Source organism: Lynx canadensis, chromosome A1 (genome assembly GCF_007474595.2).
Source record: "Lynx canadensis isolate LIC74 chromosome A1, mLynCan4.pri.v2, whole genome shotgun sequence".
In the NCBI taxonomy this organism is placed as follows: domain Eukaryota; kingdom Metazoa; phylum Chordata; class Mammalia; order Carnivora; family Felidae; genus Lynx; species Lynx canadensis.
The window spans coordinates 79,214,127-79,227,034 of NC_044303.2; the positions used below are offsets into that span (position 1 = coordinate 79,214,127).

General features: G+C 45.6%; 1 protein-coding gene across 1 annotated transcript in view; it reads left to right on the plus strand.

Annotated features, from left to right (window-relative positions):
• The window catches only part of MYO16 (myosin XVI), a 493,885-nt gene that overhangs the window by 409,004 nt on the left and 71,973 nt on the right, over nucleotides 1-12,908 (plus strand). Inside the window, exons 30-31 of the mRNA XM_030314012.1 lie at nucleotides 2,992-3,238; nucleotides 5,407-5,678. Of these exons, the coding sequence (XP_030169872.1) occupies nucleotides 2,992-3,238; nucleotides 5,407-5,678 (519 nt within the window). The remainder of the gene's footprint in view (nucleotides 1-2,991; nucleotides 3,239-5,406; nucleotides 5,679-12,908) is intronic.

Sequence of the window (12,908 nt, forward strand, 5' to 3'; positions counted from 1 at the left end):
ATAATGGATATAAAAGCAGCTTTAAAATTACAGGCTCTTAAATGCAAAGCATTAATTATTGATTTTTACTTTTACATCTCTTGGAACAGCCCCTTCCATACTTTTTGCTAGTGTGAAATTTACTCGAAATGTATGTAATTTAGAGTTATTTCCAGTTTTTCAAGCATTCTCATTTTTCTTTTGTAAATGTTGCGGGGGGGGGGTGCCGTTGGGGAGAAAGCTGTAACGTTAATCATTTTAATATTAAATTATTCCTCACGGAAGCTTCTTTTGGACCCTCTGTGTTCCTTCTGTCCTGGAGGAAAGCTGTCTGTGAAGATCTCCATGCTGTTAAGTGTATAAAAGCAGTCTTTTAAATTGTCAGCATGAGGACCAATATTGATTTGTGGCAAATTCATTTTTCCTAGTTGCCTCTTATTAAAGACACCAATTTTGAGCAACTGTTATATCATGTTTAAAGGGTTTTTAAAGGCCGCCAGTATGAAGTGTGAGAACATGGTGTCCCCCGGAGGCAGAGTGATAGACCCCCGGTGAATGTGCGTGCAGAGAATAGTGCTGCTGTTCCCTGGGGCAGAAGAAGTCTAGCCGAGCCGCATTAATTCTTCCCTTTATTCCACAAGATTAAACATCTGGAATATACCCTCACCTTCACCCTTCTAAAGTCAATGTCTCAAATTGTTTTAATGGAACAGGAATGAGCGAGCAAACTGACCAGTTTGAATTCTTGTCCTTCTCTCTCTCAACGTGCCCGTCGCGTGGTTAACACTTGTGCATTTTATAATCCTGAAAGTCTGATAGTACCTTTTATGGCTTAATATTTTTCCCCTTTAGATTAGTTCAGCATGACTATTTTGCACTTAATACAACTGCATTCCAGAGTAGGTAAACATTTAGTATTGCCATTTGGGGGAGAAAAAAAAAGCCTTAAGCATTTTACTTTTCTTTAATGTTTATTTATTTTTTGAGAGAAAGAGACAGAGTGCAAGCAGGGGAAAAGCAGAGAGAGTGGGAGACACGGAATCAGAAGCAGGCTCCAGGCTCTGAACTGTCGGTGCAGAGCCCGATGCAGGGCTCAAACTCACAGACTGTGAGATCATGACCTGAGCTGAAGTCGGACGCTTAACCGACTGAGCCACCCAGGAGCCCTACCTTAAGCACTTTGGATGTCTGCTCATTATTTGCCTCTGCAGCTATAATTGTGGAAAGTCGTGTCCAGCTTTCCTTCCACCTTCTAATCAAGTAAAGGCATCAAAATGAGTATCATAAAAAACCCACACATTTATTCTTCTATGGCCAGGGAATACTTTAAAACACTTCATGTTTTACGGCCTTCCCCACTCCCGACATGCACTATAAAGAAAAATAAAGCATCTTTGTTACATACATTGGTTTTCCCTTGAAATTATAGATCTTAGAATTCAAGCAGCTCCTTCTAACCGTAGAAACTTAGAATTGGAAGGGACAGCGTCCTAAGGTCACAGGGCCCACACGGGAATCCCTGCACCTGTCCACAGCATCCAGGGGAAGGGGTCATCTAAATCCTCCCAAGCACACGGGCTCCCTCTCCCACGAGACGCCCTTCTCCATTTACACCCTGTGCCCATTGCTAGAACGCACCTTCTCACATGAATCACAAACATGCTTCGCTATGACTCCTCCGTTGGGGCTCTGCTCTCTGGAGAGCTAAGGCAGCGTCTGTATGGTCAAAGGGAGAGGAGTGAGTTTGTCATGTAAGCACGGAGAGCTGAGCCCTGGCTCTCCCGTTCATTGGTCGTGTTTACCCAGAGAAGTTTTCTTGACTTCACTAAGCTCTTTCTTTGGTTGCAAAATGGACCTAATGGCGTATTAATTATCACCGGGGTTTGGCATTTGACGATGGAAGGTCTAACACATGAAAGTACCTTTAAAATGGTGGGCATGACTACCTTTATTTGCAAGTCTTACCATTAGTTAGTGACAGGCTGACGACTTCAAAGTATGTTCACCCACTTATTCCTCCCGGTTCTCACACATTTTTCTAGCTCCATATCCCCGGAAAGCAGAAAGGACATCCTAAATTTCTACACAATCTCTTTCCAGAGTCTTTTTTTTTTTAATTTTTTTTTTCAACGTTTATTTATTTTTGGGACAGAGAGAGACAGAGCATGAACGGGGGAGGGGCAGAGAGAGAGGGAGACACAGAATCGGAAACAGGCTCCAGGCTCTGAGCCATCAGCCCAGAGCCCGACGCGGGGCTCGAACTCACGGACCGCGAGATCGTGACCTGGCTGAAGTCGGACGCTTAACCGACTGCGCCACCCAGGCGCCCCTCTTTCCAGAGTCTTAAATGCAGACTCTGCATTTAAGTGAGAGAGGGAGCCCGTGTGCTTGGGAGGATTTAGATGACCCCTTCCCCTGGATGCTGTGGACAGGTGCAGGGATTCCCGTGTGGGCCCTGTGACCTTAGGACGCTGTCCCTTCCAATTCTAAGTTTCTACGGTTAGAAGGAGCTGCTTGAATTCTAAGATCTATAATTTCAAGGGAAAACCAATGTCTTAAATGCAGTGTTAGCTTTTCTAGGAGTTTAATCATGGCCTGGTTAACACATCACATGATATGTCAGAAGACTACTTCCATAAGCCTCAGACGTTTCTGATATAATGGTCCTAAAATGGTCCAGTTGGAGCCCCACTGCAGAATTCTCTGGGGTTTGAACCTACTTCCTGCCCTCTGGCTTTAGTCCAGCCCATCACGTCCAGCCTGTGTTAGGGAAAGAAGTGTGGACGTGTCAGGACTCGAATTAAGGAATTTGCGTCTAGTGTTATCATTGCTGGGTTTCGATATCTTTTCAAATACGAGATTAGAATGTTTTGTGAACTCTTATTCTGAGTCAAACGGGTCTTATTTTATAGCTGCTCAAACATAAATGTGTTGTGACTTTTGTTTTGTTGCATGTCTGGGGTTTCACTTCTGCTCCTCTGGCTGACCCCTGATTGTGTTCTTTTATGGAAGTTATAAGAGGATTTCTAGCACGCCAGCACTTGCTTCAGAAAAGGAGCATCAGACAGCGAGAGGTCACGTCCATCAACAGCTTCCTGCAGATCACAGAGGACATGGGGTTGAAGACCTACGATGCCCTGGTCATTCAGAACGCTTCCGACATTGCACGTGAAAATGACCGGCTCCGGAACGAAATGAAGGCTGCTCACCATCAAGAGAAGGCGGAAGCCAGAAACAAGCCAGAGGAAGGAGCCAAAAGGTAAAGGCAGATAGAATGCAACTTTAATTACCTTTGTAATTGATCCGTGGAGCCAAGAAAATTCCGATAGCCCTTAATGCAAAGTTCAGTCAAACATGACAGCGGTTACGGGAGGAAGAGTGGATACATGCACAGTTTGCTATCTGAAACCTCCTCGCGATCTAAAAGGGTCCCCTCTTGTGGTTTCTTTTCTTGCAGTAGGTGCTATATGTGTTAGTTTTGCCAGAGGAAATAATCACCGCCTCCCCTATGATGCTTGTATCACTTACCATCTCAAGACCAAAGTTTTAAGGCAGCTAACGTTTCTGTCTTAGCAAAAATATATAACTTGGTGCTTGATATCTTTATATAAGTCCATTTTTTTAAAATTTCTTTTTAACATTTACTCATTTTTGAGAGGCAGAGAGAAACACAGCGTGAGTGGGGGAGGGGCAGAGAGAGACGGAGACACAGAATCCGAAGCAGGTTCCAGGCCCTGAGCTGTCAGCACAGAGCCTGATGCAGGGCTTGAACTCATGGACTTCGAGACTGTGAGATCATGACCTGAGCTGAAGTCGGACGCTTAACCGACGGAGCCACCCAGGTGCCCCTATACAAGTCTTATGTATATAAGGGTGACTCGTAGAAACTTCTGGAAATCTGACCCCCCAAATGGGCATAATGGTATATTCTGTTTTCTGAAAGCAGAAAAGTAGTGAAATCAATGGTTGTATGTATTATATTGCCCTTAGTAATCTGTCACATTTTCTTCGCCAATACGGAAGGTTTGGGGGAAAGCTTTTGATTTTAAAGTTCACTTCGGATGCTGAGCTCCAAATAGAAATGTGCAGGCAACCTGGTCCTCCTCCAGTTTGTCACTCTTGCCTGTCTGTGAATGATGAGGACATCCATGGCCCTCAGTCGCCCTCCCTGGGAGGGCAGGGACCTGGGTCCTAACTCGCCGTCGGGCAGATGTTTGTTTTTCCGCATGAACTTGGCGCTATCTGGTTGTTTCCCATCGAAAACGACTCCCCTTCGTCTTCAATGCCTATGTCAAATGATTTTTTATTAAAGATGAAATGGTGATGTGTCTCTCGCTAATTAGCTTCAAATATCTCAGTGATTAAATACTGAAAAAAATTCCCTTTGTACGGAAAACTGTAATTAAACATTACAGGGAAAACAAATTATTCACTGAGTGCCACTGAGTGCTAGCTTTCATCTTCAGCTAGTTCATTTTCTACATGGGTGTCTGGCTCTGCCTTGTGGTAGATCCCAGCCCGGCTGGTGCTCTGCCACACAAAGATATAATTACAAGAACAAATGCTCGGAGACTCCTTGTAAAATGAATGCATTGACATCTCACTAGTACATGATTACATTGACATGTGAAGCCAGAAGGATTTTTTTTTTTTTTTTAGACCAGATAACTATTCATTTCATCTGACTCCCAGAATAATATTTATTATTTTCACGGCAGGCACTAAACCGCCACCCCAATTTCCCAATTTGATTACGTGTTCATTCGCCTGATGTAAAATTAAGGGAAGAAGGAATTTTTTTTTCTATTGAGTTACTGGATCCCAGCGGCGGTTCGCTTGGCATTGGACAACCAGATGAAGTAACAGAACAAAAATAATAATTCTGCGCATAATGAAATGATTTGTTCACGGAGTTTACATGAGGGGAGAAGAAGGAAGGGGAGAGAGGGCGCGCGAGAGGAATGTAAACTTTTGACAGTTTTAAGTCAAGTATCTGCCCTTTGCCAACGGGAGACGATGAACTCCTTGCATTTGATGCATCAGTAACTCTCTATTAAGATGGATATTATCATCCCCGAAATTATCATTCAGATTGAAATTCTGGTTTTCTGACTTGCTTAATAATCAGAGTGTGAAAAATTCATTCAGGGAGTGCCTGATAGAAAACGGGGCGCTCCTTCAGAAGGGTTGCGTTTGTGTGAGATTTTGAAAAAGTCACCGTGATGCATCTCCCCCGTGCTCATTCATCATAGAGCTGGGGCCGGAAGGCTGGGCCGCCCTCTCTGGATGCCGGGTTAATCAGAGTGCTACCCATGAATCCTCCGGCCGCGGTGTGATTGTGTCTGCTTGAGCGGGTTCATTGTTACCACCTGAATAATGCATCTGGGCCCCTCTGGTGGGGTGCTGTTTGTGTGTTGTTCCCCCAAGAGCCGAAGACAAGGGTGGACCCAGGCATTTCCAGTACACCTCCATCCCGGTACCCATGGCGGTGGATGGCCTGATCCAGTCTCTGGCCGGCCCGTCCACCCGGTCTCCTTCCCTGCACTCGGTGTCCAGCCTGGATGACAGCAGTGGCCTCCCGTCGCCGCGGAAACAGCCTCCACCCAAGCCAAAGAGGGACCCCACCACGCGGCTGAGCGCCTCCTACGAGGCCGTGAGCGCCTGCCTATGGGCAGCAGCAAGGGAGTCGGCCAGTGAAGGTCAGTGGAGAAGAGGAGGGGAGTGCCTGTTTGGGGCCCCGATGTTCTGCCTTCCGGTGTCTGAGTGCCCACAGCAGTATCATTGCCCTAATATATTTTTAATAGAAATCCGTCCAGCTGTTGGCTTGCCAGCAGCTTCTTCATCATTAAATATACATAATATGTATTCAGTTCTCTAAGCGTCTTAGGGAAAAGCCACTTAGATATCATTTCCTTACTTCCCGGCCCCACGTCAGCATCCTCGACGTCGGGGCTCTGACCGGAGTGTCTGTCCTAGTCTGCGTAGATGTTCACTGACCACAATCCTCAAAAAATTCATCAGGCTTCCCTATGACCACAATCTAATCAAAAATTAAGTCTGTTTTATCATGTGGAAAGTGAAACATTCAGGCAGAGGAGAATCCCACCACGGCAGAATTCAGTAGGCAGAACTTGGGGGGTCTAGCTGAGGGAAGTTTCTACGTTGGTGGCCTAGAAATATTTATGCAAAGAAAGGAGGAAGCCACGGTCTTTTCTCAGTGCAATCTCTCGCCGACTAGTTCATGGGCTTAGTGTTGCCTGATGATTAATTTTTACGATAGTGAAGCATCGAGGGAGCACCCCTTGACAGAACAGGCACTAATTCCGCAGAGTTTATGTATCACCTACCGAAAGTTAGGCCCGTCGTAGGCCCGTGGGGATACGTAATAAAGGAAACAAACAATTATCTTTCCTTGTGGGGTTTACGTTCTAGCATGGGAAGACACATGCTCAGCGCAATAAACAAGTAAATAGATAAAGTCTGTTAGCAGATCACCGCTGCAGAGAAAAATAAACAGGGTAAGAGGTGATAGTGTCGGGGTGGGGTGGGGTGTGGTGTGAGATTCTGCATGAAATAGCGAGTTAGATTTCACTAAGAAGTATCACCTGAACACAGGATGGATCACAATTCCTTCTGTTAACAAATGAGCCCAGGATTCAAAGGCACAGCAAAACCACACGCTCATGTGTGGGAGCAGGTGGGTGACGCCATGGTGGGAAGACCGTGGGTCGGCGGCCACGAGCAGTGAGAAGGCCCCAGTTATCTTCCCAGATGCCTTTTTTTTTTTTTTTGGTCGCTTTAAGAAAGAATAGGTCTTTAAGAGAATTTTTATTAAAGCCTAATCCCATTACTATTGTACTGTATGAGTCATGCCATGATCCTACGTAGGCGTCAGCGATGTGGGAGAAATTCCTAAGTCTGGGGAGAGGAGTGCAGGTGTGTTTCTCACGTCCGTGCGGCAAGAACAGCCACAAAAGGTGAAAATAGCGCTCCAGAGGGCCTCGGGAGGTCAGGCTTCGGTGGATGCAGATGTGAGTGCAGACACGGTGTTAGAACAGGAGGTGAAGGGCCACTGGCCTCTGATGTAGCCCACGGGCCGGAAGTGGCTGTAGACTGAGCACATAGTGAACGCATTCCCTGGAAAAGGGGAACACATCCCGTTTCCGTCCTTACTTGGGGACCTCTGCGCAGGATTTACAGGGTGGAGCTGAAACAGGTGTGCTGAGATGAGAAGAAGGATCCCTTTGGCTTTATTGGAAGAGGAAGATTAGCGCCCAACAAGCTAACACTAACGAGACAAGGAGAAAGGGAAATAGACTAGGATAGCATCAGAAGTTCGAAGCAACGTGAAACGAGGTTGAACGCTGCCGTGTATGTGAGACGGCTCCCTGCCCAGATTCCAACACCGCACACAGGTTCTGTGACTCTGAGTAAGTCAGCTGCAGAGTAGTCTGTAACCTCTAGAAAGTTCTGTGCGTGCACATTACAAACCACTGCTCTGCGCTTCAGGGTCTGGAGTCGTCAGGTGCCCACCAGGCACATCGCCATGAAGGGTGAGAAAATGTTGGGGATGGAGTAAAAAAATGTCTATTAAAAAATGGTTACTCAAGAACCATAGGAGAGAAAAATATATAAAAAAGAAGATGACAGAATAAAAGATTAATGAAGAGGAAAGAGAAAGGCCACACGGTCAGCCTCTGAAATTCCTACTCCTGTGGGAGTCACCAGGCTCTTAAGTCTCACTTAAGAGATTGCAGGATTTTTATGTAAAACGTTAAGTCCTTGGATCCCAATTCCAGCGGGCATGTGACTAAGGCACTTGTCGGGGTCTCCCCTGCTGATCACATCCCCATGAACTGGCATTTTGGAGGCCACCCCCTAAGGCAGTGTTTTGATGGCTGTCACATTATTTGTCCCCTCTTACAAGATTCTTAATGTGGACTTTATGACCACCGCTCATCTCCTGCGGTTGAAGATGAACTCCTTTCATCGAACCTGCTGATTGGATTGGCCAGGTGTGCCGGCTGGTTTTTGTAGGATCAGGAGTCGGGGGCCAGTGCGGGGCCCAGGCACCAGGGTCTCCAGTCCGTAACTGTAATGGTGGCCACACCCTCCAGAGATAAACCTGCCGCGCACAGGGGTTCTGGCCCCGTTTATGCATTTGTGACAGGAGCTGGAAATGGCCAGTCCAGACGCCCCTAGCTCTTTGTGGCTCTTTCCATTTAAACTCAGTGAAATTTCAAACTCAGTTCCTCAGTCATGAGTCACACTGCAAGGGTGTGGATTCTCCCATCATCATAGAAACTTCTGTCAGACAGCATTGATTCCACGCGCCTCGTGTGTGTGCCATGAGGACAACGCTGGGTTCTTTTGCACCTAGTAATATGTCACAAAATCATCTTTCTGCAGAAGACAGGAAGGAACTCGGATTGCTATATAAAACGCTCTGTGAACCTTGGTTTCACAAGAAAAGGACCACAACTAGTCACGTTCTTACCCGAGTCATTCCTTCTGGCCTACCAAAAACTCGACAAGTCAGCTCAGAGGGTCCTTTGGTAAAGGGGAACTGCTGGAAAATGAGAGCCAAGAATCTTAGAGAAACCAATGATCAGGTTACATTCAAGCTTGTGCCCAGGCCTGTTCTTATTAACACATGCCTCTCCTATAGGTTTGCCCCCAGTCACCACAGCCAGTATACAGGGAGGCACTGGAGAGGGCTCACTTTTTTCACCACCTTTGTGCCTGGAAAGCATGAAGCAGTTTGATAAGCCCAGCAAATGTTGACACCTGTGCACAAGCTATTAGCAAGCTCGAGCCAACTATTTGCAAGTCTAGTTGACCTTGAAACAATGCAGTTTGGAGCTGCGTGGGCCCACTTATGCGTGGAATTGTTTTTCCGTACAGTACAATCCTGAAAATGAAAATGTATTTTCTCTTCCTTCTGATTTTCTTACTAACGTTTTTTTTTTTCACTTGTCTTTTAAGTAGTCATAATAGAGAAAAATTTTATTAGCTTACTTTAGGTGAAGGAAAACCATTAGGCTGAATTCCCAGATTATTTTATAACAAGAGGATAAGATTAACATTGGTATAAAATTCAAACTGCTTAGTAATGTTTCCTTTTCGCTAGCTTGCTTTATTGTAAGACTACAGTACGCCTAAGACATTTGCAAAATATGTGTTAGTCGAATGTTTATGTTATCGGTAAGGCGGCTGCAACATTATGCTATTTAGGAGTAAAATTTAGGGACAGTCAAAAGTTATATGCAGATTTTCAACTGCACGGGGGGTGGGGGGTGAGGGGGTGTGGTAGTCCTACCTGCCTGCATTGTTCAACTGTGCTATTTGTTAAAAGCCTGGGGTTGTTCTTTGCAAACAGTAACTAGGAAGGAAAACAGCAGCCCATTCCTTAGAAATAATACCTTGAGGAATCCATAATTTTTAAAAGCAAATCCTGCCTAACTCCATTCTCAGCAAGGCAACTTATATGCATAGATATAAGAGTTCATCTTTGACTTAACTTGGAAGTAACATTTTATCAATTTTCTTTTTTCACTATCTGGTTTACATCTTTATTCTAGAATAGCCCTTGGCACACATTAGGCACTGAATACGTACTCAGTGAACAATTTGATTCTTATTGATAAATCAAAATGAGCACAATTTGGCCAGGTTCAAATTTTACCCTTGGGATTTGTTGAATTTGGACTGTCAGTGTATTTTTCACAGAAGCCCCTTGATTCTGTTTTGCTGTTCCATGAAATTTGACAGAAATCAGGTCTTCCGTGAACGCCATCCTGAGAATATGTCACTGGATATAGAAGAACGGGATTGCGGATTTCACAACTTATGGACACATTTGTCCATTCAACACATAGTAATTCAGTATATTCCGTGATCTGGCTCCCCCAGAGGGCCACAGAGACCAGTGGGGGAGATAAATGGACAAACAGATTATGAGATAGAGTAACAGCAAAAACAGCAGATGGTGTGGAGCGGGAAGCAAGGGGGCTGACCCTTGCTGGAGAGTGGGGAGGGGTCGGGAAGGACCTTAAGTGACATTACACATGTGGGGTGCAGACCAATGGGTAAGATGGGTTAACGGCAAAGGTTACGGACTCCTCCCACTGAAAAAAAATGTTATAACAAGGTCACAATATATCACGGCTCAGGGGAGGCCCCGTTTATTTTTGTTTTTTGTTTTTCCTTTTTCCAATTTGTAGCTGGTTGTAAATTGATGCTACATTCACTCATGTATGCAGCTAGTCTGGACATCTTTTATGTCCAAGGTCCCGTACTAAGCATGAAGTTTCCTCTGACACTAGGCAAAATCACCCTGGAAGGATTGGAATACAGTGGATATGTACACACACACAGAGGCAAATATTTTCTTGATGAACAAGCTTCTCGTTCATTTTTTCTCATAGATTAAATATGTAGGTCCTTGGCTTTCAGTGAGAATAGAGCCAAATAACTTGTGTCCTGAGCCAAATGGCAACTTAAAAGCCACCGACATGCCTTAGCAAACCCTCAAAGGGCAAGTATTCTGTCTACGATCATTCTTACCTCCTAACGGAACCTAAAAATGACATAAGTCCCTAGATCACTGTACAGTAGCTCAGATAAGAGTCAAGTTTGAGAATGCAGGGTTTAACACTTAAGCTACTGTTAGGACACCAAGACTTGCCCTAGAGGTGTCCTTTGACTGTGAAATATTACTCCCTGACCGCATCTTGATGGAGTCACAGGTGTTTTCTCCATAAATCTTAAGACTAAACAATTGTTAAGAAAATTCTTTTTTTAAACAAAATTCTTAACAGAAATTCACTTTTCATAACCTTTACATCCATATTTGCAAACGAACTATTAGCAAGCATTTGTGTGAACACGCACGCGCTTACACACACACACACACACACACACAGCCATAAAATCAAATGAGACTTTAATACTCCAACTGTGGATTTCTAATTATAGTTTATGAAGACCAAAGCTGTCCAGGTCTCACCCCCAAAGAATCGAATTCAGTAGTTACGGGGTGGGGCGGGCAAATGCCTTGTCTGCATTCTCAGTAAAGCACCCCAGGTCGTCTGGTGCTGCCGAAGCCCAGCCCACACTCCACAGAAGCCGGCCGGTCACTCATGGTTAATTTCCGGTTGTGTAGCAAGTAAGAAGACGATGACCATAGGAGCTGGCCCTTACTCAGTGTCTATTAGGTGCTGGGCATTATTCTAAGCATCTTCAATCTTTACAGCTACCCAGTGGAGTGGCGCCACCACTGTGACCCTTTTGTGGTTGAAAACATTGAGTCGGGGAGCGGTGGTAATATGACCTGTCCCTTGTCACACATCCATGCTCTGGACCCAGGCAGTGGGGCCTTGGAGGCCAGCCTTTCTATTGCCTCCAAATAAGCCATGCTACTTCTATTTATAACAGTTTAATACAAAAACAAAATGAAACAAAAAAAACCCCAACATTCTATCTGCCTCAAAAGCAAACCTTGAGGGAATGTATCAGTTATCTGTTGTTGTTTAACAGCTCATCCAAAACATAGGGATTTAGATACAATGCAGTCATTTAATGCTAGTGCTTGGATTGTGGGTGTTCACTGGGCTCCTCTGGGTGGTTCTCAGTCAAAGTCCCTTGTGAAGCTGCAGGTCATGGCTGGTGGCTGGAATCACCCGAAAGCCAGTCACTTGCACTTCTGGTGCCTCTGCCGTGTTAAGGACTATGACTCCTTGGGCATCTCTGTCTCGAGATGGTCTCTCCACGTGGTGTGTGCAGCATGACGGCTTGAGGGTACCTGGATGTCATATGTAGAGAATCAGTGTGGCAAAGGCTCATAGGCTCCAGGAAGAGAGCACCAGGCAGCCCTGGTGGTCGTGCATCTCGTGTTCACCAGCTTCCACCTGTCAGGCAGTCCCAAGGGTGCATCCGGGTTGAAGAAGGAGAAACAGTCTCCGAGTCTTGATAGGACTAGAAACACTATTGTGGCCAATTTGGGGGAAATTCAGTTCCATTCCACCCACTGGACAAAACAATTCACACCCTTCGCGCATCTGAAATGCACTCACTCCTCCTCCAAACTCCCCAAAGCCTCATCCCCTCACCCCTACCAGGGCCAGACCCAAAGTCCCCACCTCATCCATCTCTGCCAGACCCTGGTGTCCCAGGCTCAGGGACAGCTGCTTAGCCAGGCAGCTCTTCCAGGATGCCCCCTTCTATCTGAAGACAGGTTCTCTATTCCTTACGGGGAGTACCTGGAGGGATGGGTGTGGATGCCCTTGACCGGAGCGGGGAGTTTGGGAGGCACGAGGCACTTCTGTACGACACCTGGGTATGTGATGTGCCTATAGAATTTAGTCCTATGCCTGGAAATGAGTTTCTGTGACTCTTAGGTCCATGTTCTGCAGTCTTGGCTCACCTTCGATTTATAATTCCTGATCCACAAGAGGCATCTTATTTGGGGCTCTCAGCCTGCTTTCTGCTCATAAAATTTTGAGGCACCAGAACTTTCCATTTTGTAACGCCTCTGCTCCTTTCAGTGCACGCTGATACAATTCCCTTAAAAGCTTTGTGAGTTTCTTGTGAGTCGGTTTCTAATCCACTCCACTAGTGAAAAGCCACAGCCACTAACTTTTTTGAGACAATCTCTTCTCTGGGCTCTCTCCAGGAGTTCTGTGGGGCAAAGCTCTCAATGTTCTTACAAGTCCTGTGGACTTGCTGCTTTGGAAGGGTGCGTGAGGCCCTAATTTAAATCTTTCTGAGGTCTTAACAAAGGGTCGCAAAGCCATGATCTTGGCCCCATGTTTGTTTTTCCTGGAAACGGCCCAGATTTCATCTCTGCTTGGAAGTTACTTCTTCACTTGGGAATTATTTGCCATCTGGACAGCCTGGCAGTGAAGAGCCATGTTATTTTCAAGCCCAGA